Raw genomic sequence first — 26,124 nt, 5'->3', positions numbered from 1 at the left:
TGGGTTGGGTGTGCAGGCCCAGGGCTTATGGGAAGGTGAGCCTGGACCTAGCGGGCTGTGGTCCCACAAGTTGCTCCAGGTTCCTCAGCCTTCTCTGCCCTCAAGACCCTCACACATTCTTGAGGGGAGAGGTGGCTCTGTATTTCCTTTTACAAATGAAACAAGGTGGCAACACGATGGGGGCGGGGGAAGGAAGGGAAGGCACGGGGCCTATTTACAGGGGACTTGGAGTGAGTTTGAGGTGGGAGGTTGGGGGGATGCGGGCAGGGAGGGGAAGCCCTGGCAGAGCTGTAATCTTCCTATGTCATTGGCAGTCTGGGTCCTGGGATCCACTCAGCCCCAAGAGGCCTGAGCGCCAGCAGTCCAGACCAGCACCCTGGGGCTCCTCCTCCCCGCAGGATGTGTTAAGTGGAGTGAGGCTCCCGGCTGGGGCCCTGCTCGCGGCCTGAGTCCCGGTCCTTGGCCTCCAAGGAGGACGACGAGGAGCCGACAGAGCCGTGGCTGCGGCCCGACTGCCGGTAGGCGGCGCTCAACTCCTGCAGCCGCTCGGGTGTTGGCCCCCACTTGGCAAATCCAGGGTCGTTCTGTAGGAAGAGCACGGCCGTGCTGTGGACGGCCTTGTAGTGCATTTCCTCCCTGCGGGCAGAGGCAGCGGCTCAGGGAGGGGCCCGGCCCGGCCTGGTCAGCCCTGCCCGGCAGCCCAGCCCCCCTGCCCCGCCCGCCCAGCACCCACTTCTTGCAGACGTGCTGGGAGCCGCTGCGGTACTCGTGCTCGAAGGCCGGCAGGACCAGCTGGTGGCGCTTGAAGCGGCTCTGCTCCATGCGGGTGAGCGCTGGGGTCGGGGGTTCCCGCCACTCGGGGATGAACACGATGAAGGACAGAGGCTCTGGCGAGCTCTCGAGCAGTTTCTGTGGGAGGGGCCCACGGCGGCCATCAGGGCCTGGCCCTCCAGCGGCCGGCCATCTTGCTCGCCGCCCCCCACCCACGGCGACACACCCACCTCGAAGTGAGAGACCATGGCGTCCATGAGCTCCTCGCAGAAGGGAGGGTTGGCCTCGAAGGAACCACTCAGCGGGGAGAAGTCCAGGCAGGGCCTGGGGACAGAGGTGAGCATTTCAGGTCCCACCAGGACCCAGTCCCTCCACCAAGAACAGGCGCTGCCCCCCGTGTGTAGGCAGCCACGTTGGAGAGATGGCTCTGGGCAGGCCAGAGACCAAGAGTCACCCTTAATTTGTTCTGGGACAAGGTGTGGCCATCTCTGTTGCATGGATGAGGACACAGAGGCTCAGGCTTGGTGGCCCAAGTCCACTGAACTGGTTAGTGGAGGAGCTGGAGGCCCAGTCCAGTTCTGACCCCAGTGCCACCACAGCACGAGCCACACCCAGGAATCCCCTGCTGCTGAGCTTCCCCTCTCGCCCGCACCCCAGGCCCCCGCCACGCCTCTCACTCCTCTCAGTGCCCGGAACCAGGCGCTGCTGCTCCACACCTGGGCTAATTCTCTTGAGAGCCACAGGCTGGGTGAGGGCGTGGCACAGGCTCCCACACACTGAGCCACATGTCCAAGGTCACACAGCTGGTGAGGGGGTGGGGGCAGGGATTCCACCCAAGACTGCCCAGCTCCAAAGCCCTCAAGCCTCGGGAAGCAGCTGACCCAGGCGGGCTCTGTGCTCTGGAGGATGGCTGCCTGGGCAATAGGGAACCCACCGGGCCCGGACCCTCACCCGCGGGAGCCGAAGTAGCCGTCCGTGTCGGGGAAGGCGGAGCAGTACTGGCGAAAGTAGCAGTTGAGGGGTGAGGCGAAGCACTCGAAGCTGACGCCGAAAAGTCGGTGGAGGGCCTCGAAGACGTGCACGGGCAGCGACCCCTGCAGGCCTGTCCCCTCGTAGAGGCCCACGCCGAACATCATCTGCAGAGCAGCCGCGCTCAGCCTCTGGGGCGCAGCCTCCCCCCGCTCCAGAGAAGCCCCCACTCCAGCTGCCCCAGGCCCGTACCTGGTACCGGCGGAGAAGACACCAGACTCGGGGCAGGAACCTCTCAAAGGCAGAATCGTCGATGCAGCTGTAGCGGTAAAGGAGCCACTGTAGGACAGAAAGCAGGGGGCTTCAGCAGCAGCCCTTCCCTCCCTCGTCACTGCCTCCTGCAGAGGACTCCAGGTCCAGAAAGATCAGCCCTCACATCCCCCTCCTGGGGGCACCTGCCTCCCCCATCCCCCAGCTCTTACCAGCTTGCTGAAGTAGTTGCGGCTGACCTTGACCATCTCGCCCTTATACCGGATGCAGACCACGTTATTCTCCACGTGCATTTCCACGCTGGGCATGGGAGGCGCAGACACGGCCAGCCGTACTGGGTAGCAGTACACCAGGCGGGGCTCCACCTCAGGGGCCTCCACCTCCTCTGTGGGCAGGAGAAGAGTTAGGGGCCGCCAACTCTCACCCTGGACAGCCTCAGTGCCTACCGAGGGCCAGGCGCTTCACACGCGCATCCCAGCAACCAAGGGCGGTAAGTCTCACCCTGTGGAGGAGCAAACTGCAACTCAGACAGTTCGGTAACTAAGGAAACAGCTAGGCGACTGGCAGGCGCAAGAACCGGTGGCCCACGTCAACACGCTCCGTACTGACTCGGGCCCCCGGGCCACCGTGCAAGCTGTGGGTTTGCTGCCAGGCAGAAGTATGAGACCTGCACTGCCTTCATCATCATCATAGTCACAATACGTTATTTAGGGATCTTTTGGGGCCCAGCACTTTAGTTCCCACGGAATCCTCACATGCTCCTGTGGCCAGGTGACACACCTCAGTGAGGCTTGCAGAGAACGGATGTGAAAGCGGGTCCACCTAACTACTTACCCCTGGCCTGTCTCACTCTCCCTCTTCCGGCTCTCCCTTTCTCATCCCTTCTCGTTTCCTAGAGGAGTGCTAAAACCCCAGAGCCAAAGGTCACAGCAGGTCTCGCCCCAAGCACTGCCGGGAGAAACAGGCTTCCCCAAACCAGTCGGCGGCCTTGAGGCTCAGCCTCACTTGTCCCTTCAGTCAGGGCCCGGGATATTGAGTTGATGGCGTCACAGCTGGCTCCTTGCCACCTGGCGCCCTACCTGGGATGTTGTTTTCCTTGAGAATGGCAAGGTGCTTCTCTCGGATCCGTTTGACGTACTCCAGAGAGATGTGGTAGATCTTACTGCAGATGCCCTCCACGGAGTCCTTGGCTGCGGCCGAGACGTGGGGGCCACACTGCCTCCGTAGATGCTCCAGGCGATCCTGGAGGAGACACTCCTGATCAGGGCTCTGGTGGGCTGGCTGGGGAGGGCTGTTGGATTCCAACAGTCCTCGTCCTGAAACGGGCTCTGCTACTTACTAGCTCTGTCACTTGGCAAATCCCTCAGCATCTGTGAATCTTATTCCTCAGCTGCTAAGGGAACACAAAATACTTACCTAACAGGGCAGTTTGAATATTAAATGCGATCATTCCCATTAAGGGCTTGCCAAGCCCCTGGCATACAGTAAGTGTCCAATAAATGCCAGCACTTATTGTTGGGGTTACACTGGGCCAAATCCCTTGATACTTGCTGGGGAAACAGACAAACCAGGCACAATCCCTGCTTATAAGGCATTTGCAGTCTATGGGGAGAAAGACTATTGTAAAACGGGCTCTTTGGTCACTGCAGATTTGCAATTTGAGCTTTTAGCAATTTGTAAGGTTAACTGGTAGGCATTTGTAATTATGCTGAATTGCACGTGTCAAAGTGATGGGTGAAAATGAGTCACTCTGGCTAGTGAGTACACCTACCTTTGTCACTCTCTACGTGTCAAGTACACAGTTACTATCGTGAAGTGCGAAACCTTGTCTCTTGTGAAAAATGGTCCTGAAAAGAAAGCCCATTGCTAGTGCTGGTGGAGAGTTAAAGAAGTGATGGGTTTGGGCCAGAAAACAGAATTGTTTTGGACACATTAAAGTGGGCGATTGAATCTGGTGGTAGCTCTTAACTGAAATAGGGCCACACACCCAAGAAAAGGCAGTTTATCGATCTGTTTCCAAAAATCTAAAGGGAGGTGTTGAACATTCACTAAGTTGAAAAGGCAGCTACTTATGGTGTGTGGCCGAGCACAGGATTCTATTAAGAACGCGGACGGAAATGTTCTTTGGGAGAAAGCCAGGAGCCTAGAGGAACATCTTCACAGACGTGAGTGTGGGGACTGATGACTGTCAAAGGTGCGCTGTACTGCACAGAAGGCTGCCGTGGGGCCCGCCCAGCCTCAGCAGGCAGAGTGGGCTTCTCGGAGACAGTGGCCACAGAGCCTTCCCACCACTGGCCTTCCGGCTGGGGCCACTCACCATATAGTCCTCCTTGGAGGCGGAGTGGTCCTTCCGCAGCCAGCTGAAGGTATCCTCCACGTTCCACTTGACCACCTTCCTGCTGTCGGGAGATGCACTCCTGCCAGTTGAGGGTACATAAAGGGGCCGGCTGTTAAGCATCTGCTCCACCCTCCCTCCTCCTCCCATCCTATTTCCACTGGCATTTGGGCATCAACACCCAGGCTGACATCATGACCCTTGTTCTGCCTTTGGGAGCTGGCCCCACTCCTGCCACCAAGAGCAAGGACAGGGCCCTAAGAGTGGGCCAAATGGCCTGTGCCCTCCCCCACTCTGGTCAGAGCCCCCTTATGCCAGGGTCACGAGACAGAGCCAAACCTGGACTCGATGAGCCGCCTGGCAGCCTCCGCGTATTTGAAGAGCAGACGCTTGGCTTCCTCCCGGAACTTGATTCGGGATAACCTGGGTTAGAGAGTAGGCAGACTTAGAGCCCTTCTCTACCGGCCTGGGCACACAAACCAAGTTGCCGGGGTCGGCCCCAGCTGCAGGGCTGTACCTGATGGGAATGTCATTCATGATTTCGCGAAACATGGAAGGTGACACAACCGGTTCGCAGTTGCTCGGCAACAGGGGATCAGAGCCTTTGTCCACGACCTTGCGCTCCAACATCCAGCGGTTGAAGGATTCCCGGGGGGGCTCGATGCCTGTGGGACGGGAGAGCTGATGAAGGTCTGGATTCAGTCAGTGGGCTCCATGCCAGCCAGCACAGGAGGCATGGCGTGGGCACTGGGGATGCAACAGTAAACAAGACGGCCCCTGTTACGTCAGGAGCTTAGTCCTAGGCAACATTTCCCAGAGTACCCTGAGAATTGCTAGTTTTATAAAGGGTGTTACAAAGGGTAACAAAGAGGGGAGGGATGGATTCTATATTTCAGCCAAGTTAAGCAGGCTTACCTACTAATTAATAAAAGCTAGTTTATTACGCAGTTACTCCTTGTAGTAACCCTGTGAGGTATAGGTGCTCGGGTTTTTATGCCCTTTTACAGGTACATAAAAAGGCTTCGAACAGTGCCTGGCAGACAGTGAGCACTGGAAGTGTTGTTAATGATTGCTTTTGTTGTTTTGGCGTTACTGATCCCAGCCACCCTTTATGTAGGCACTGTTACTGTCGCTATCTTACAGATGAGGAACCTCAAGGGCAGAGAAGTTAATCGATAAACCCGAGGTCACAGAGCCAGTGGTTAGTGGAGCCGGGACCCCTCCACGGCACACGCTCAACCACTGGGCTCCGCTGTGCCATTCCCCGAGCCCCACGGGCCAAGCCCCAGCTCTTGCTAATGGTGGATGGAAGCAAAGGAGGCTGGGGCCCAGGAGGCAGTTACCCTCTCGCTGCTGGCACAGTTCCCGGTAGTGCTGGCGAAGCTTCAGGATGAGCTGGGAACGGAGCAGCTCCACCTCGGGATGTGGAGGCAGCACCTCTGATGGCCCCCGGTGCTTGATGACAGCGTTGGTCTGAATGTCGAGATCCCAGTACACCCTTGGGGCACAGACGGAGCAATGAGGAAAGGGATGCCCTGCCTGCCACCCCACAGTCCCAGGCAGGCCGACCATCAGTGATCGGCGCTCCCAAGCCAATCAGCAGGGACTCACTCAGTGGGTCGGAGGAGAGCTGCCTGCTGTTTATCTTCAGGGGATGTCCCCCAAATCTTCAGGGTTGGGGTTCCTGGGACGCTGGGGGAGCTGGGCACTGACGGGCCCGTGGGTGTCACGGGGATTTCAATCTGGAGCAAGAGTCAAAGGCATCAGGTCAGGAGAGCCGGCCCACGCTCCGACGCCGTGTGCACCTGGTGAGCTGCGCCCTGGGCCCCCTCCTGACCAGTCTGCTGATGCCCAGCGCTCACAGGGGACCTGACTGGGCTGCCACGGCCCAGCCAGCTCCTGAGTCCACACACACTCACCTTGGGCTTCTTCACGCCATTGCCGCTGGGCTGTTCTTCCGAGAGCTGCCGCTTTCGGGGCTTGTTCTCAGGCGGGGGGGTTTCCACCAAGCTTGAGTCTTGGGGCAGGGGGGTCGCATTCAGCCCCAAAGGGTCCGACTGGTGGAGGGAGACCAGCAGAGATGCAACCAGGGCCAGCGGCTTAGGAGTCCCAGTACTGCGGAGGCCTGCCGCCTCCCGCCCCCCCGCTCCCACTCCTTGGAGCAGAGAAGAGGGGCTGGGATGCGGGAGGGCCGCTCGGCTCCAGTCCTGCCTGCTCCTGGCGACTGCGCGCCCCGGGGGAGGGCCTCCCCTTCCTAATTCCCTCACCTTCGGAACAGCCAAGCTGAGCCCGACCTCGCCACTGAAAAGGTGATTAAAGGACCAGTTTAACATGACGTCTGGCATGGGATCAGTGCCCAGTACATGTTAGCTGCTTTTCCTTAAGAACCAGAATGGGGGACTCCCCTGGCAGTCCGGTGGTTAGGACTCCGAGCTTTCACTGCTGAGGGCGCAGGTTCAACCCCTGGTGGGGGAACTAAAGATCCCGCAAGCTGCTCAGAGTGGCCAGAAAAAAGAAAAAAGAACTAGAATGAAAATTAGGAATAAAGTGAAAACTCAAGACTCTGGGAAGTCTTGTGGAGACACGGAGGGTATGTGTGTGACGGTGGGCAGCAGGGCCTGGCCCTGAAGTCCCTCAGGTGCGAGTCCTGCTCTGCCTCTTACTGGCTTGAGGTCTTGGGCCAGTCGCTTCCCCTCTCTGAGCCTGTGTCTTCGTCTGCAACATGGGGGTGGATCGTGCTAAGAAAGTCTGCCCCAACTGACGGCGATCCAAAAGCCCACATTCCCGCCAGACGGCCCACGCCCCCACCTCCCTGTCACATGGACGTTCCAGTTCCCAGACAGCGCTCACCGCTTCCTACTTCACTCAGCCTACCTTCTCACCTTAAACACTGGTTCACAGAGAAGCCTTCCCTGTCCCCTTCCCTTCCCCACACCCGCTAAGAATCCAGGCTGTACTCTGACACAATTCTTCAAGCAGGTGCTACACTGTCACCCTCCTGGCCCCTCCAGGAGACTGTGTGTCCCCTGAGTGTGAGGGGGCAGGGCCAGGTCTACCTTGTTAACAACCACATCACAGGCACAGTGCCCAACACGCAGTACGAGTTCAGCATCGTCCACTATAATCATCTTTCTAGGTGTCAGACAGTCTCTCCTACTGGAGTATAGGTTCCATGAGGGCAGGATTGTGTCTGTCTTGCTTGGCATTGTGTCCCCAGGTCCTGACACAGGGCTAGGTACATAATAGCTGCTCAGGGTACTTTTGGGGAAGGCCCAGATGCCAGAAGCTGCCGAGACCCCTGCCGGAGGCTGGCACTCACAATCACATCGTGCTGGCCCAGCACGGGCATCTCCCACAGGGACTGGTTGGTGAATCGGTTGAAGTAGTAGGGACGGTTCTCCCTTCTGCTCCAGCACTTCTCCCAGCCGGCGTGCACCAGCTCCTCTGCAAGCAAGCATGGAGCCCAGCCAGGGTCAAGACTGCTCCCGGGCACCCTTCCTACCCCACCGCCCAACCACTGCCCCTCGCCAGTACCTGGGAGGTCCTGCACCAGGCGGACGGGCTTTGGAGAACAGGGCTGGCTCTGATTGGAGGTGCCTGGGGAGTGACTCAACAAGGATGCTTCCTCCCGGGGGCTGCCGTGATTCTCATTGGCCATCTCAGCACCCACACCGGACCTGCCACACAGAGGACCGAAGGGTGTCAGGGCCAGCAGGGCATGGAGGTCAGTTTCACCCCCCGGCACTGCACCCCAATTACAATCCACAAGGGCCCCAGTGACCACCTGCACGTGTGGAGAAACCAATCCAGTCCCTTCCTGGACAGCCAGCCTTGTGCCACAAGAGCCCTCAGCTCTAAGTTGCAGTTCCCTCAACTGTAAAATGGGTGCACTCCCGTTGCTCTTTTGGCCTGGAATACTCTTTCCCCGCTTCTCTGCCTGGCTTGCCACTAGGTCCACATCCTCCAGGAACCCTTCCTTGACTCTCCCTTCCCCAGGCTAGGTGATCAGAGTCCTAGGATTGTAGGATTGTAGCACTCAAATAGTCTGGTCCATTAACTTGGCTTGTCTCCCCATTAGACTGTCAGAACTCCCAGGCCTCAGTACTGGGTACAGTTCAGCTCTCTCCAGTGCTCACCATGGTACCTGGACCCAGCAGGAGCTGTATTCATTCTGCCAATGTTTACAAAGCACCAACAGTGGCAGACAAGACAGAACAGAGTCTGCCCTTGAGAAGCTGTTCCCGTAAGAAGAAATAGTAACTGCTCCTCTTTCCTTTTCCTATCCAGTAAAATCTAACTGGAACACAGCACAGGCCAGGAAGGGGCATGGCATCTAATTAGATGCCTTGTTCTACACTACAGAGCAGGAAGAACCATGAGGACTGAGAAGGAATACCGAGTTCAGTCCTTCATAATCCCCAGGTGAAAATACACTTGAAACACCAGCAAGAAGGTCAGCTCCTTCTGATCTGTCTTCCTAACTACCCCACCCAAAGCACACCCAGCACAAGCCTCAACGGCCAAAGTGGTTCCCCACCTGGCTGTCAGACTCCTAGGGGGCCAACTGAGATCAGCCTGGTGCTCCTAAAGTTGTTTTCAATGTCGCAACACCCAAAAGAAATCAAACGTTTACCCACAAAAAGACCACAAAGGCACATTTAAACACTGGTTATCTTTGCTGCTGAAATTTTATCAACTGACTGTGGTCACATTGATTATCTCATGACAATCAGAAGCTCTGACGGTTGTTGGCGACATCGTAGTGATCACTGGCTTGTTGATTTTATTGTACACCCAGTCACAAACATCTTTGTTAATTTGGAAAGGGGAAAATGAACGGTTACTTCGTCTGTACAGTTTGGCAGATAAAAATGCAGGGAACAAGAGAACACACATACAACAAAAGGGGGCCAGGATAAAAAGGTCTGGAACCACTGACCAAGGGGAGCCGCCTTGGTCCTCTGGGGAAGAGGAATTCCTGGTGCCTCGGGGTGGACCCACAGGTCTCAGGGCTGAACAAGGTCCCTCTTTCTCTCACCCTCTGGGGTCTGCAACGCTAGCATGAGAGGGCTTTCTTCTCCGGCCAGATGGACCCCCTGGTCCCACAGAGGCAGTGGGGAGGCCTGCAGGAAAGCGTGCAGTGCAGGCGTGTGGGCTGGTCAGCAGTGGAGTGGACGGGAGCCCAGGGGATTCCTTGCATCAGCAACTGCAGAGCAAAGAGAAGAAAAGAGAGTCACAGACCTGTGAAATGCTGCAGAACAGGGACAACAACAAGAGGGGCAATGACACAGAGCACGTCGGGAGCCCCCAGGACAGGGCGGGACACTCTGGGAGATCTGGGGATTCAGGGGATGAAAACGGTACTTCTCAAGCTTCCCAACCAACAGGTTCACACTCACAGACTTGCAGCCTGCACCGTCCCACGGGACCCTGAGTTGAAAAGGGCCCTGAGACTCGTTTAATGCTCTGCTGTCACGGTCTTCACATCTTTAATAAACTTTTAACAAGGGGCCTGTGTTTTCATTTCTACATTTGATGTCACAAATTACGTAGCTGGTCTGGCCAACCACAGTACCCCTAAGACGAAAGTGAACAACATACGTATCACAGGTTGGGAGTGGGCATGGTCCCAAGCCACCCACAGTGAGGAAAAAACACATTTCTTTGAATCAGGTCTTTAATTTTTAAAATAATAATAATCCATGCCAATGCATTATATAACACAGCGTGTTCACCTTCACTGAAATATTTTCCCCAAGAAATACTGTGTGATACTGATGCACCAGGTAGATGAACTATGCAGGGGGGGACAAGCAGCACAGCTTAGTGAGGCCAAATGGGGACTCTGCAGTGCTTCCAAAACCAGCTGTGCATCAGACCCACCAGGGAACTTGTTTAAAAAGCCCTCAGATTCCTGTCCCTCACTCCACACCGTAGAGATGGGGAGGGGAGATACACAAGAATCTGTATTTTTTAAACACAGCCCAAGAGTGGGATTGGGAGACTGGGTGACTAATCTTCTCACTTTACACCACTTCAAATCTTTACCAACTTTTTTATGATTAAAAAGTTTTTTCATTTCCCAGGTATCTGGATGCAGCAGGTCGGTGGCCAAAACACCAACCCTGGGTTTGGACAGACCCTGGTTCCAGAAGCTTCTGCCACTTTCCAACTTAGAACCAGAATTACTACCTCTACGGTCTCGATGCGTAGAGCTTAGCACACTGTACTAAGTGCATGTTACCTATGCAAGTAAGAGATAACTGCTATTACTAAGGAAAAGTTGTTATTTATCCTGTGGTTTCCCGGCCCCCACGCATACCGCACCTCGACAAGGGGCCAACGGCTTAAGGATAATCAAGCGTATCTCCAGAACCAGCCAGAGGAACCCACCAGAAGGAAGAGAGTCCGACTCCAGGATTGGAGGAAGATGGGGGCGGGATCATTTCAGTAACGCACCAATCAGAATACTCCGGCCCAGTAGGGAGCAGTCGAAGGGCTTCCAAAGTGCGCAGGCGCGGGGGGCGCGCGACGGAGGGGAGGGCCCAACCCCCGCCGCGCGCGCACCTTCCCCCTACCCGCCAGCGGGGGCGGGCTGTTTGGCGCGCGCGCGCCGGCCCATCTCCCGGGCTCCGCCCCCCGCCCCGCCGCGCGCTCCCGCCCCCGGGCTGAGGCGACTCAGAGTCGGAGACCGACACAAAGGCGGTGGCGGCGGCAGCGGCGGAGGGACTCTAAAGACCGGTCCGCCCGCGCTCCCCGGACCCAACTCCCTCATCCAGGTCACCGGCCCGGCCGCCCACCAGTGGGCCTAAGATGGCGGCGGCGGCAGAGACGGGGCAAGCGGTAGCCTCGAGCGGAAAGCGCCGGAGGGGCCACCACCGCCTGGCTTCGGACCCCGGACCCTGGCGCGGCTCGCGCCGGGACTATGGCTTCCTGGGGCTCTTACCTGCCCGCAGCGGACTCGAGGGGACGCGGCTACACGTTCTGCTCGACCGCCCGTTTTGCCGCCTCCGCCTCGCCCTCCCCAACGCCGCTGCCGCCATCTTGTGTCCCGGGCCGGGACTCCGCGCTGCGCATGCGCTGGTACCGCCTCTGAGGGACCTCGCCGCTGCCGCGCCGCCATCTTGAGTGTGGCAGGACAGGCCGACTCTTTAGACCTCGCTTGCTGTGGGCCCCCTCCCCTTCCCGCCGTCCTTCCCTGCTGTTCCATGCGGGTCTAAGGAGCGGGAGGCAGCTTTGCGGGCCCTGGGGTGTGGACTGAGGCAGGAATGAACCCACAAGCACGCTTCCTGCCTCAGTTTCCCCCGCAAGCACACCCGCTGGGACCACAGGACCTCGGTGGGCGGTGCGCTGGCAGTCGGGCTGAGTGTGCGCACCAGGGGGCGCGGAGCGGGTTTGGAACCTGCGGGGGCTGGGCTCAGACGCCCACCTGGGGGCGGAGCCCTGGTGACGTAATCTCTGGACGTACTGAGGACCTGGGTCTTGGCTGCGTCGCGGCTCCGCCACTTCCGGGCAGTCGCTTGTCGTCTTTGGACCATTGTCCAGAATGTTTTCCAGCCATTTCCTATATGCAGGCTGCATGCACATCGAACTTTCTCCCCTAATGAGGCTGCATAAGTTCTAAGAGCCCCTGAGTAGAAGAAACTCAAAATAGCCCTGAGAAACATATAATAAAGATGGCTTTTGGCAAAGTTGGGAAATTATAAACTAAATGCATCAGAGGGCTTTCCAACACTGATACCAGTGGTTGCTAGTTGCAGTGCAAAACCTCACTGAGACCTCAGGCCGGCCACAAAAGTTAACCCAGCAGGAGAATGGCAGTCGCCAGGTCCTTCATGCCTGGCTGCCCGCAGGATTCTTTGGTAGGGGCGAGCAGGCTACTCACTAGCTCCACCTCCCTCTGGCCTCCCCAGTAAGCCGACCTCCCAGTGATAGCTTAGGAAGACAGGCTTGCCACCTGCTGTTCGACTTGCGCTTCCCACGTAGAGCCTGAGGCTGCAGATACCCCAGCTGGGCCGTCGCTCCTGTCCGTGGTGCCTGGTCCCAGCAGCTTGGTGGGGTTGTGGGGGGGTGCCAGCAAACCCGAGGCAGTAGTGTGAACAGTAATTAAGAACTAGGGTTCCCATCAGTCTGACTGGGTTCAAACTCCTCCTCCACCCTAGATGTAGATGTGTGGCCTTGAAGGAGTTGCTTAACCTCTTTAAGGTTTAGTTTCCTCTAATGGAGGATAAGGCTGCCTACCTCATCAGGGTTTGGTGAGAATTAACTGGGATGGTGCCTGTGGAAGTACTCAGCACAGCAACTGACACTAACAGATGTTAGCTCTTATCGCCTCACGGGGTTTGAGGCTTGCTCCACGTAGATCTGAGACCTCTGGAAAGAAACCAGCTCCTTGTAGGCATAGCAGGTGCCACGATCCTGCGCTCACAGTGCGTACAGTTCACCTGAGAGGCTTGACAGGCAATCAGATGCAGGGTCCCCACCTCAGACAGGGGAACCACATGTCCTGCTTTGCCTGGGACAGTCTTGATTTATGTCTGTTGTCCTGGCATAATTATTAAAATGGCTTCCTTTCTCAAAAGGGCCCTGGTTTGGACAATAAATTATATGGTCACCCTAGACTTACAGAATGCCCAGCTTTACAAGCTCACCAGCTAGTTCTTATTAACACTGGAGTGTAAAAATCATATAGTGATGGTTACATGTTCGTGCCTTCATGTTTTCAACGTATTTTTTCATTCCTTGTTCAGATTCTCTTAATTATCAAAGCATCAAACTTCCGGAGTGCCTATCCTGTTTTACCATGTAGTCCTCTGCAAGAACCCTGAGAGTAGAAAAGATTAAATCAAATCTACACATGAGGAAACTGAAGCTGGGGGAGGGGGCAGGGGTGAAGTGATTGTCCAGGTTCACAGCCGTGAAGTAAGAGAACTGGGATTTTAAGCTCAGGGTTCTTAACACCAAAACCTAAGGCTGATTCCTTAAAACCACACTGCTTCTCTCTATTGTGGAGAAGGGAATCTGGACTCGGGGCAAGCGACTTGTCTGAGCTCACATAGTGGTCCTGGACATTTCCACTTCAACATCTTGTAGGTTTCTCTACCTCAGAGTGTTAAACACTGCTCATCACTTTCTTTGCCTCCCCAAACTTGTTCTTCCCATTATATCCTCATCCCTTCTGTCTATCATCTCTACTACGTAGAGCAAGCCCCATTATTTTAAAAATCTTTTTCTTGTGAAGAACAGTACACATAGGGACTTCCCTGGTGGTCCAGTCGTTAAGACTGTGCATCTCTCACTGCAAGGGGCCCGGGGTTCAATCCCTGGTCAGGGAACTAGATCCCTCATGCCGCAACTAAGACCTGGTACAGCCAAATAAATAAAAAATATTAAAAAAAAAATAGTATACATGCAGGAAGGCACACAAAACAGAAAGGTAGATGATCTGTCAGAGTGAAAGTGGTAAATATCACTCAGGTCAAGATATTGCGAAGCACAGGGTAATCACTGTTCCCGCTACTTTTGCGATAATCACTTCCATGCTTTTATAGTTTTACCACCTAAGCACGCATCCCTAAAGACTATTCCTTCATTTCACCTGTTCCTCAAACTTTATATAAATGGAATTATATGCGTTTGCCTTCTTTTGCTCAACGTTGCACGTGTAAGACCCATCTAAGTTGTTGTATGTAGCTATAGTTAATTTTCATTGCTGTATCCTGTCTTCCAATGTATACTTCTCTACTCCACTGTTGGGGGATATTGGAAGCCCCCACCCTGTACCTCTCTTCTGAATTACTACTGGTTTGGAGATCAGTCCCCAAACTGGTCTTCTGATCCCCCAGCCTTGCTTCTCTCGTGGTCCATAATCCACCATGCAGTCACGGGGATCTCTTTAAGTCTGGTCATACTGCAAATCTGACCAAGTCACCCTGGCCTTAAAACCCTTGAATGTCTCCCCACTGACTGCACAACAAAGTCCCAAACCCTTACCTTGGCTTCCAAGACTATAGTTATGAGAGCTACTATGGCAGGGCGTTTGCTAGGGGCTGCACCAAGCACTTTACATACATTCATGTTATTCACAGTCCAGACCTTCAAACCATCTCTCCTTCATCTGGTCCCAGTGATCCTTATAATTTCCCTAAATGTGCCGAGTTCTCACCTGACCCTGGGCCTTTGCACATGCTGTTTGCTCTCACTTTTCCTCCCCCTTTGCCTAATTCAGCCTTCATCTTAACTGAGATGTTGCCTCCACCAGGCAGCCTTCCCTGAACTTGCCTGAACCCAGGCTAGGCTAGGTCAGCCTCTTCTGTATTCCCCTAATGGCCTGTGCTCAGTGTTTGTCCATTTTCTCCGTCCACGAGGCTGTGGACTGCTTAAGGGCAGGGACAGGGCTTGTCACCCCTGCAGTCCCCAGACCCAGTGCTGTGCCCAAGCCTCTGTAAGTATTTGTTGACCACAGACAGACCACACTGGGTTGAAGTCTTAGTGACTTTTCCAGGTATCCCCATCTCTATTCCAGGCTCTGGTTTCTGTGGTGGGAACACCAAGGCAGCACCCTTTGGGACACCAAGAAAAACATGAGTTGCACAATGTGGCAGAGCCCCTGCCAGCAGCCTGGGGTCCTGTACTCCCAAGATGGGTTTGAGCAGGTCAACCAAATATCCTGGGGCTTTCAAGCACTCCATCAACTTTTCTGTAGAAGCCTCACTAGACAGCAGATCTGGGTTGGGAGAGATGGTAAGCAGAGCTCCTCCAGAGCCAGTCCTGGACGTGAAACCGAGCAGGACCCTGTGGGGCTCCTGAGCATAGAAGCTTTTTAAACAGTTGCTAATTAGGAAAGAGAGGGGATACAGAGGCAAGGGAGGAGCAGTCAAGAAACACTAGTGATCAGGCTTCCCTGGTGGCACAGTGGTTAAGAATCTGCCTGCCAATGCAGGGGACACAGGTTCGAGCCCTGGTCCGGGAAGATCCCACATGCCGCGGAGCAACTAAGCCCGTGAGCCACAACTACTGAAGCCCGCGTGCCTAGAGCCCATGCTCCACAACAAGAGAAGCCACCGCAATGAGAAGTCGGTGCACCACAACGAAGAGTAGGCCCCGTTTGCCGCGACTAGAAAAAGCCCACACGCAGCAACAAAGACCCAATGCAGCCAAAAATAAATAAAGTAAATAAATAAATTTATAAAAACATAAAAGATGTGACATGTTTTAAAAAGAAAAAGAAAAAGAAAAAAAATAAGAAAAAGAAAGAAACAATAGTGCAGCCTTGGGGCAGGGTCCTTGTTCCACCTCAAGGGATACACATAATATTTTTGAGGTCTTTACAGAACTAAAACCCCCAACAAATGGAAGATGTTAGCATGCTTCATTCCAGTTTAAAGGAACCAGAGAAGTTCATTAGGAGGAGACCACCTGAGGCCGGATTAAAGGAGTGCAGGCCCTGCAAGCACCCTAACCCTTATCAGCAACCTTGCCCTTGAACTACTGCTATAAAAAACTCCTCACCAAATCCTCCCAGGTTGGGACACACAATTTTGAGGGGCATGAGCCCGCTGTTTCCCCCTTTGCCTGGCAAAGCAATAAAGCTATTCTTTTCTACTTCACCCAAAACTCTGTCTCCAAGATTCAACTGGTGCATAGAGGCCGAGTTTCTGGCATCAGCGGGAGCCTGTTATCAGGGCCTCTGAGGACCCTGGCCTCAAATCGGGACAAAGCCATCTCCATGTTAAAGCGGAAACATAAACATACAGGCTCGGGGTGCCACATACCTTCACCTCCCTGTTCTTTCCCACTACGGCAAGAAGCTGCTGAGAGAGAACCATACATTTTAAGCCCTGAGGTCCTGGCAGTTGGGGAAGGGAGGCTCCAACATGACCCTTTTCCAGGTTGCTTTCCTCCCCACCAAGGCCAAGCCTGAGCTGCCCCGAGACCCTGTTCTGCAGTTGAAGTATCACTAAGGCAGTTTCCAAGGCAAGTGGGCCTGGCCCTAGGAAAGCTTTGGAAGCAGGCTGCCACCCAAGCTGTGGTTTCCACAGGGAGTGGCTCTCTGGCCATTCTGGGACCAGATGAGAGAAGCCAGTTAAGCCAAGAATAGATGAGGGCAGTGGGACGCCTCCTCTGGTCTCCATGGCCCAGAGAGTGTCTGATGTGGCGTGAGGCGCCCCTCCATTTCTTCACTGCCCGATATGTGTTGAGGCCTGCCCCAGAACCTTGAGACAGGCTCTTCATCTTCAGGGAGCCCACGGAGGAGTGGGGAGGCAGACACATAAATACACCGTCTGCTACAGGGAGATAAGGACTCTACTGGGACGACCAGGGAAGTAGGTGTGCAAAGGAGAAGGCTTCAGAAGAGATAACAGTGAGGTGAATTTTGCTGGAAGAATAGGATTTTCCAAGTGGGCAAGGAAGGGGGAAGGGTATGGCCAAGGCCTGGAGGTGTGAAAACGCGTGTTATGTTTGCAGAACTAGTCGGTCTGAGCGCTGCCTGCGAATGGGCCTTGGAACCCAAATCCAGTCCCTGTTCTGGGTTAGGGCCCAGCATCCCCAGGTGGTGTTTCAGTCATCTCAGGATGGGGTGGGGGGCACCTGTGGTGGTCTCCTCCACTCTCCCACCCACTCCCTCCGATGCCCATTTTTCTACTTCGGGCAGCCTGGCCAAGAGCCAGGATGTTTACACCCATACGAGCTGAGTCTACAGAATTAAATCCCAGACTTCTCCAAAAACAAGCCAGGGTGTCAGCTGGCAACTTCCTGAAAGTCTGAGATCAGAGGAAACAGTGACCTAGAGAGGGGAGGAGGAGGACACCAACGGATCCTGGGCCCCAGCTGAGGGGTTTCTAGAACACTTGGCTTCTAACCCAGAGATCTCAACCCTTTATTTGGGTATAATTTAAATATCATGAGATTTATTTGCTTCAAATAGCAATTCGGTGGTTTTTGGTAAATTTACACAGTTGTGCAACCATCACAACTCAGAACATCTCCTGCCAAAAGATCTCTTGTTCCTGTTTGCAGTCAACCCCTCTTTCCACGCCCCAGTCCCAGGTAACCACTAATCTGCTTTCTGCCTCCATAGATTTGACTTTTTCTGGACCTTTCATATAAATGGAATCATACAGGGACTTCCCTGGTGGTCCAGTGGTTAGGACTCCGCGCTTCCGCTGCAGGCGACCCGGGTTCCCTGGTCAGGGAACTAAGATCCCGCATCCTGCATAGCTGTGCGGCATGGCAAAAAAAAAAAAAAAAAAAAAAAAATCATACAAACTGCAGCCTTTATGTCTTGGTTCTTTCACTTTGCAGAATATTTTTGAGATTCATCCAGGTTTTAGCATTTATCAGTAGCTCATTCTTTTTTATTTCTGAACAGCATTCCCTTGTACAGATAGACCACATTTTGTTTATCTGTTCACCAGCTGATGGACATTTGGATTGTTTCCACTTTTTGGCTATTACGAATTGTGCTTCTGTGAACATTCATGTACAGGTGTTGTGTGAACATATGTTTTCCTTTCTGTTGAGTGAACGCCTAGAAGTGGAATTGTTGTATATATAGTACATTTATGTTTAAATTTCTAAGAAACTGCCAAATGTTTTCCAAAGCAGCTGCACCATTTTATATCCCTAGCAGCAAAGTATGAGGGTTCTGATTTTTCCATGTCCTCGCCAATACTTATTATTGTCAGTCTTTTATATTATATCATGCTGAGGAACTATTTTTTAAATTTTATTATTACTATTATTTTTTCTTTTGACCATGCCACATGGCTTGCGGGATCTTAGTTCCCCGACCAGGGATCGAACCCGTGTCCCTTGCAGTGGAAGCGAGGAGTTCTAACCACTGACCGCCAGGGAAGTCCCTGCTGAGGAACTTTTTAATTTTTTATTATTATTTTTTTTTGCGGTACGCGGGCCTCTCACCGTTGTGGCCTCTCCCGTTGCGGAGCACAGGCTCTGGACGCGCAGGCTTAGCGGCCATGGCTCACGGGCCCAGCCACTACACGGCATGTGGGATCTTCCCGGACCGGGGCACGAACCCGTGTCCCCTGCATCAGCAGGCAGACTCTCAACCACTGTGCCACCAGGGAAGCCCTGAGGAACTTCTTGAAAACACCCACGGGGACTTCCCTGCTGGCGCTGTGGTTAAGAATCCACCTGCCAATGTAGGGGACACGGGTTCGAGCCCTGCTCCGGGAAGATCCCACATGCTGTGGAGCAACTAAGCCCGTGCGCCACAACTACCGAACCCGTGTGCCACAACTACCGAAGCCCGCACGCCTAGAGCCCATGCTCCGCAACAAGAGAAGCCACCACAATGAGAAGCCCGCGCACTGCAACGAAGGGTAGCCTCCGCTCACCGCAACTAGAGAAAGCCCGCGCAGCAACAAAGACCCAACGCAGCCATAAATAAATTAATTAATTTAAAACAAAATCCACCTCTTTAATAAAAAACAAAAACAAAAAAACACCCATGGATGCCCTGGCTCCATCCCAGACCAGCTAAATCAGAATCTTGTGGGTTGCGGCCCAGGCACATGTATTCAAAACATAACAAGACAAAGCAGAAACCTCCCTACTTGAAAAGCTACTAATGTGCAAATGGGTTGAGAACCAGTGATCTCGTTTTCGGCCTGAAGTTCTGTCTGACTTCACCGAGAGGGAGCTCAAGCTGGCCAGCGGCCCCTCCCACACCAAGAAATAGAGGGGCTTGGGGATGAGAAACAAGAAACCTCTCAAGAAGGCATGTGCAGTCCCAGAGCAGATGGGTTGTTGGAATGTGAGGTGAAGGGGCCTGGGAGTGGGTTGGGTCCAGGGGTCCAGATTTCTGCGCAGCCAGATGAGATCCTAATGGGTCACCTCCCACGACTTTAGGGATTGTTCAGGCCTCTCAAGAGATTAGGAAAATATGACATTTCTGGCTGCAGACCAGCTCCAGATAACCCCGGGGAAATGCAAGGAGGTTGGTGGTGCCAGCAGGAAGCACAGGGAGCTTAGAGGCTCAGGGGGGAATTAGGCCAGGGCTACACAGTCGGTGATAAAATCTCCTCCTTTTGGAGGGTCTGCAGATGATAATAACCGCCCACTTTCCAGGTACCAGACCCTGGGCACTAGGGATACAGCTATGAATAAGTGTCAGGCTCCTACCCCCATGGAGCTGACAGTCTCCTGGAAGAAACAGACAATAAAGAATTAAACAGAAGGACAGGTAATGATGGGGAGGGGGCCTCTCAGTGGGGGTGGCATTTGAGTAGAGATCTGAGTCAGCGAAGGAAGCTAGTCATGCAAAGGTCTGTGTACAAAGATGTTCCTGGTAGAGGGAAGAGTTTGTGGAAAGCTTGAGACTGCGAGGGTTTGGTGTGTTCCAAACAGTGGTAGAAGGTGGAGTTGGAGAGGAAGGTAGGCAAGAGCTAGATCACCTAGGGTTTTTGGGGGGTCATGGCCAGAGTCCGAGTTTTATTTTGCATGCAATGGGGAGCGAATGGAGGAGGGGTTTGAGCAGGGTAGTAACATGCTACGGATTTCTACTTTTTTTAAAATTAATTAATTAATTTATTTATTATTTTTTGGCTGCATTGGGTCTTCGTTGCTGCGCACAGCTTTCTCTAGTTGCAGCGAGCAGGGGCTACTCTTCACTGCAGTGCATGAGCTTCTCACTGCGGTGGCTTCTCTTGTTGCAGAGCACTGGCTCTAGGCACGCGGGCTTCAGTAGTTGTGGCACGGGGGCTCAGTACTTGTGGCTCACGGGCTCTAGAGCGCAGACTCAGTAGTTGTGGTGCACGGGCTTAGTTGCTCCGCGGCATGCAGGATCTTCCTGGACCAGGGCTCGAACCCGTGTCCCCTGCATTGGCAGGCGGATTCTTAACCACTAAGCCACCAGGGAAGCCCCGACTTCTACTTTTTAAAGATCACTTTGGTTGGTGCAGGGAAACTAGACCTATAGGAGAAACAGTGAGGTGGGGGGAGATGAGGCGAGTTGTCCAGAGGAAAGAGGAAAACAGCTTGGACTGGTGTTGGTGCAAATGGAGAGATGTGTGTAGATGTGGGACACCTTTTGAAGTTAGAGACACCAGCATTTGCTGACATGGGGTAGGAGGGGAAACAAAGGAGGCAAGGATGACGCCTGGGTTTTTTTTTTTTGTTTTTTGTTTTGGCTGCGCCCTGACCAGGGATAGAACCCAGGCTCCCGGCAGTGGAAGTGTGGAATCCTAACCACTGGACCGCCAGGGAATTCCCAATGCCTACATTTCTGACTTGAGCATCTTGATGAAGGATGGTGTCATGCCCTGAGATGGAGAACACTGGGAGAGGAGCAGAATTAGGACGAGAGGTGGGGAGGCTAAAATAGAGATCTAGCTCGGTGGAAGAGGAGGGAGGCTGGGGGGTGGGGGGGCTGCAATGTCCTCATGATTCAAAGCTGGGGAGGTGGCCATCCTTGTTACATCAAAGCCTGTTTATGTTGGGCCCCTGAGACTGTAGTATTAGAGCATCTCGGAAAAATTCAAGGCGCTGTAATGTTCAGGATGCTTCTTGCAACCTTTAGGAAGTCCCTGCAAAAACAGAGACAAGCTTAGGCCAAAGAGGTGGCCCATCCTTATTATCAAAAGGAAAAGTCACCACATCTTTTTGTCCCCTCCCTTCAGGTACTTTGAAATTTTATTACTGGCTTATGAACTCCAAACATCTAGATAGCACTGCTGTGGATCCTCCACCCTGTCCTCAGATCGCTGAGAGGGTGGGAAGCCCATGCCGAGTGACTAATGCGAGCAAGGGCAGGAGGCTTAGAGGACCATGGAGAGAGAGGCCCCCATGAATCAGAGCCAGTTCACAGGCTGCAAGAAGCATAGAAACTGGAAAGGAAGGTGCAGCACGAAGAAAACAAAGAAGAAATCAGAGAGAATGAGTGAGCTGCCCGAGGTCAACATCAGAGCCGAGCTGCAAAGGTACCGGGGACGGGGTGCAAAGGACCCAGGAGCTGGGGAAGCAGCACCCCACAAGAAGCATTAGAATTCTTGAGTTTCAAACCTGGAAGGGCCTTCGAGGCCCAAATGGCTGGCTCCTTCCCCCGAAAAAGGAGGAAATGGGAAAGAAAAGGAGACACCAAAAGACCAGGTCTCCAAGTTTTAACAGTCGCAGAAAGGCAGTCAACAGCTCCACCCTGGCTGAATCCAGAAAGCCCTGGTCCATTATTTCTCTCTGTCCATTTGGTAAATGTCTGGTTTCCATGGGGGCAGTTCTGTCCAGCTGCCTTCTGGAAACAGGTGGCTTGCAGAGACGTAATCAGGGTCTCCTGATCTGACATCTGCTCCCCCCCCAATGCACCCCTCCCCTCATTCCAATTGGGCCCCCATCACGTGTTCCCAGGCGCGCCCACGCTGAGCAGCGCGCGCGCACAGGCTGGGGGCTCGTGGGCTCAGGCAGGGTGAGAGGGAGGGGGATCATTTCCTGAGGGGATAGCTTGGGTGGGCCTTGGGGGTGGGGAAATGGTCAGAAGGGGAGATGGGCTGACGCAGCTTCTCCAAGCCATGCAAGTGTCCAAAGAAAACACAGCTGGAGACAGGGAGAAGGAGCGGGGAGCTGGGCTACCCGAGTGTTGACTTCTTGGGTAGAAATCCAACTTGGTAACCTGTGGTCAGTAGAGCCTGTGTTTATTTACTGGGACCAGTTACTTCCTCCTGCTGTACCTCAGTATCTCAATCTGCAAAACAGGGACAATACTAGCTACCTCGAGGGATGGCTGTGAGGATTAAATGGGATTATTCAAAAAGAAAGATGATAGACTGAAGTGGTGAAGAGCGTGGGCTCTGGAGCCAGACTGACTTGAGCTAATTACTTCACCTCTCCGGACTTCAGTTTCCACATCTGTAAAGTGGGGATGATGATGAGATACCTATTTTGCAGGATGTTTTGAGGTTTCAGTGAGTTCCTATTTGCAAAGCACTTTTTGTTTGTTAAACAACTGCTTGATACTAATAACCAGAGACATTTATTGAGCCCTTTGGTGTGCCAAGGACTAGATTCAGCACTTTATACCTTATGACATTAAAATCTCACTGCCACCCAGGGAGGGAGGCAGGTATTAGATCATCCCATTACAGATGTGGAAACTGAGGCTCATAAAGAGACTTACTTTTCAATTTATTCTAGAACAGGGATAGGCAAACTATACTCTTCCTTATAGTATTGTTTATGGCTTCTTTCATGCTACAGTAGTGGAGTGGAGCTGTGACAGAGATTAAAGGGCCTGCAAAGCCTAAAATGTGTACTATCTCGCCCTTTACGGGAAAGGCTTGCTGACCTCTGCTTCAGAAAATGGCAGAAGCAGGATTTGAACCAGGTCTGCCTGGATCCAAAGTACTTAACAGCTTTGCTATTCTGTTTTTTTGCACTATCACTGTGCTGGGTGCAAAATAAAGGCTAGAAAATCATTTCTTTCCTGTCACTTTGAGGGCTGAGAAGCCTTCTCTTATCTTCTCATATCCAGGAGTGAAAGTGGAAAGGGATTTGGGGATTCTGATCGCTCCATCTTTCAGGCCAAGCGGTGAGGACTCAGGGAAGGCTGCCAAAACTCCGCGTGGGGCTGCACGTCTGACAGCGTCACTCTGAAGTGTGAGGTCGGGGGCACAAATTGTGGGAGAGAGGGAAAATCCGTGTGACAGAGAGGGGCAGGCTGAGTAGGCAAGTCCCTGAAATCAAGGTCAGAGACTGTACCTTCTCGTCTGCCAGCCCAGGTCAAGGCTATGTTTAGAGTCAGTCTGACTGAAACTCACAGAGGCGGGAGCTGGTAAAGAATCCCGGGGTGGTGTAGGTATCGCCTGCTCCCCGGGGATACTCAAGGGCTCCAAAACCAGTTCAGTTACTCAGCAAATATATACTCAGTACCTGATCTGTACCAGGCACTGTTTTAGCACTGAAATAAGTGGTGAACAAGATCCCAGCTCTGGGCTTCCCTGGTGGCGCAGTGGTTGAGAGTCCGCCTGCCGATACAGGGGACATGGATTCGTGCCCCGGTCTGAGAAGATCCCACATGCCGCGGAGCGGCTGGGCCCCTGAGCCATGGCCGCTGAGCCTGCGCATCTGGAGCCTGTGCTCCGCAACGGGAGAGGCCAAAACAGTGAGAGGCCCGCGTACCGCAAAAAAAAAAAAAAAAAAAAAAAAAAGATCCCAGCTCTCACTGAGACAGACAATAAACCAATATTAAATAGGAATAAGATCTATAAAGAAAATAAACCAGGCTGATGTGATTGAGAGTTAACTCCTAGGTAGGCAGGGAAGGCCTCTCTGAAGAAGGGCCATTTAAGCCGAGACCAAAATGACAAGGAGCCAAGCCATGAGAAGATCAGAGGGAAAAGCATTCTAGGCAGAGGGAACAGCAACTACAAAGGACCTGAGCAAAGAATTTCACTTGCATGTTCAAGGAACCAAAAAGTCAGTGTGGCTGGAGCAGAAGGAAAAAGCTGAGAGTGGTGGGAAAGGAGACGGGGAAAGGTCCTTTCATGTGTCTAGAAATCAGGGCATGGAGGCAGTTTATTTCAAGTGTGGTGGAAAGCCACTGAATGATGGCTAATAATGCTAATAATTGTAGTGACTTTTTGAGCCCTTAATAAATGCCAGGTGCTTACTAAGCCCTTTACATGCATTAACTCATTTAATCCTCACAAGCAACCCTAAGAAGGAGCTACTTTGATTGTCCTCATTTTATAGATGAGGAAACAAAGGCCCAGGAAGGTTAAACCACTGGCCCAGTGTCACACTGCTACATTTAAAGTTCACTGGGGCTGCTCTGGGGACAGTGAATTACAGGGGCCAAGACCCTGTAAGAGATAACAATGATACAAAGACAGCTTGCATTCCAGTTAAGAAAACGAGAGGAAAGAAAAACTAACATTCACCAGGTTTTCTGCTTCAGCCACACTCCGGGAAGAGTGAGGGTTACTAGAGTTCAAAGGCGTATAGGCACTTCCTCTTCTGGATATCCTTAGCACTTTCTCTATTCCCCTCCTACACCCTTTCTGCCTTGTTTGCTTGTGATCGGCGCCCCTAATCACAATAGCTAGCTAGCATTTATTGGTTAATGGTGTTAATGGTGTGCCGTTATCGTGCCCGGCACATGCACTATGCCTGTTTAATTTATTCTTGCAATAATCGAATTGTATCCATTTTAGGATGTGGAAATTGAGGCTTACAGCTGCTAAAGTAAGGGGTCCAAGGTCATACATCTAAGAATTGACAGCCTAGGATTTGAACCCTTCGAACACAGTCAAAGCACTTAACTACCGGGCTGTAAACACTCACTTCCGACCTCCCACCCTGCCATGAACAGTCTCTGGGCTCCCCAGTAGTAGCCAAGGATTGTCTTTACCTCTAGTTTCCTGCTAAAGAGGGTTCATAATAATGCCAACCTCACAGGTTGTTAAGAAGATTAAACAGGGCTTCCCTGGTGGTGCAGTGGTTAAGAATCCACCTGCCAGTGCAGGGGACACAGGTTCGAGCCCTGGCCCGGGAAGATCCCACGCGCTGCAGAGCAACTAAGCCCATGCGCCACAACTACTGAGCCCGCGTGCCACAACTACTGAAGCCCGCACACCTAGAGCCCGTGCTCTGCAACAAGAGAAGCCATGACAATGAGGAGTCTGCGCACCACAACGAAGAGTAGCCCCCGCTCGCGCAACTAGATAAAGCCCGCACGCAGCAACAAAGGACCCAACACAGCCGAAAATAAATACAAACAAACAAAAAATAAATAAAAGGAGATTAAACAAGTTAATCTAGATCTCAGGTGACCAACCATCCTGGTTTCCCTGGGACTGAGGGGGCTCCCTGGAAGGGAGACTTTCTGTTTGAAAATCTGGGAAAGTTCTGGGCAAATTAGGAGGAATTGGTCATCATTCCTGGATTCATGCTTTGTGCTAAATACATGTTCAACAGACATTAATCATCGTTTCTCCTTTCCACTTTCATGCATTTGATAACAAAAAGGTAGCAAGCACCCACTCTGTGCCCGTCCTAGGAGCTGGGAACACCGATAGGCAGCACACGTGCAGAGAACCTAGACCCAAAGTCTCACCAAAAATCCACAGTCCCTGGGGAAATGCCAAACCTCTCTCCAGGTGATTCCAGTGGCTTGTGTGCTGTCTTCCTGGGCTGGCAGTATTTGGATGAACCCCAGTGGGAGAGGTCCCTGGGCCCTTAAGTTCCACAGGCAGTAACACAGAGACAGTGGGTGTGGGGTGGCCGTGGGGCTTCCCATAGTGAACCCTGGCAAAGAGAGGTACTGAGATGATTCTGGGTGGAAGGGAAGGAAAAAAAACGTGCCTTGGGACTCTGGCTTGCCCTGGGCCTAAGAGCTAGTTCCTATTGTCACACACATTTTGCTGGATGAGGAAACTGAGGCTCAGGAACCCAAGTGAAGTGACTTGTTCAGGATCATGCAGGAGGAGATAGGTAACACGAATTTTAACCAAGGTCCCAGCAAAGCAGGGATTACTGGGGTTGGGCGGGCCGACTTCTGCACTTCCCTCCCTCCTGCCGGGCTTGGGTCCCCCACTTGTCTTGACAACGGCCAGGCTTGTCACGGGGCTCCGTACAGCCCTCTCCACCCTCCCGGCTGCCAGCGTCCCGCCCCATTCCCTCCCAACCCCCGAGGGAGGAGGGGAGAGTGGGAGAGAGGAGGAGGGTCGGGGAGGCCCGTCTTTATAAAGGCGGCTGGAACAGCGCTGCCCGCCAGACCCCGCCGCCTGGATCCCCTGCTTTGCCCGCCGCCCCCACGTGACCGCGCC

At 53.3% G+C, this 26,124-nt stretch overlaps 1 protein-coding gene across 1 annotated transcript; it reads right to left on the bottom strand.

Moving 5' to 3' along the window:
- Window positions 1-125: 125 nt before the first annotated feature.
- Window positions 126-8,027, bottom strand: PCIF1 (phosphorylated CTD interacting factor 1). Its single transcript, XM_079720370.1, has 15 exons — window positions 7,880-8,027; window positions 7,665-7,789; window positions 6,265-6,402; window positions 5,957-6,087; window positions 5,689-5,843; window positions 4,863-5,010; window positions 4,685-4,768; window positions 4,328-4,427; window positions 3,090-3,252; window positions 2,223-2,395; window positions 1,993-2,079; window positions 1,723-1,907; window positions 1,002-1,095; window positions 734-909; window positions 126-636 (listed from the first exon to the last, which is right to left on the bottom strand). Exons 1-15 carry the CDS (start codon window positions 8,001-8,003, stop codon window positions 405-407), a joined length of 2,115 nt encoding a protein of 704 aa, XP_079576496.1. The 5' UTR covers window positions 8,004-8,027; the 3' UTR covers window positions 126-404.
- Between the last annotated feature and the right edge of the window lie 18,097 nt (window positions 8,028-26,124).

This window comes from Hyperoodon ampullatus (genome assembly GCF_949752795.1).
Source record: "Hyperoodon ampullatus genome assembly, chromosome: 14".
In the NCBI taxonomy this organism is placed as follows: Eukaryota; Metazoa; Chordata; class Mammalia; order Artiodactyla; family Ziphiidae; genus Hyperoodon; species Hyperoodon ampullatus.
This window is presented reverse-complemented; position numbering and strand designations above follow the sequence as displayed.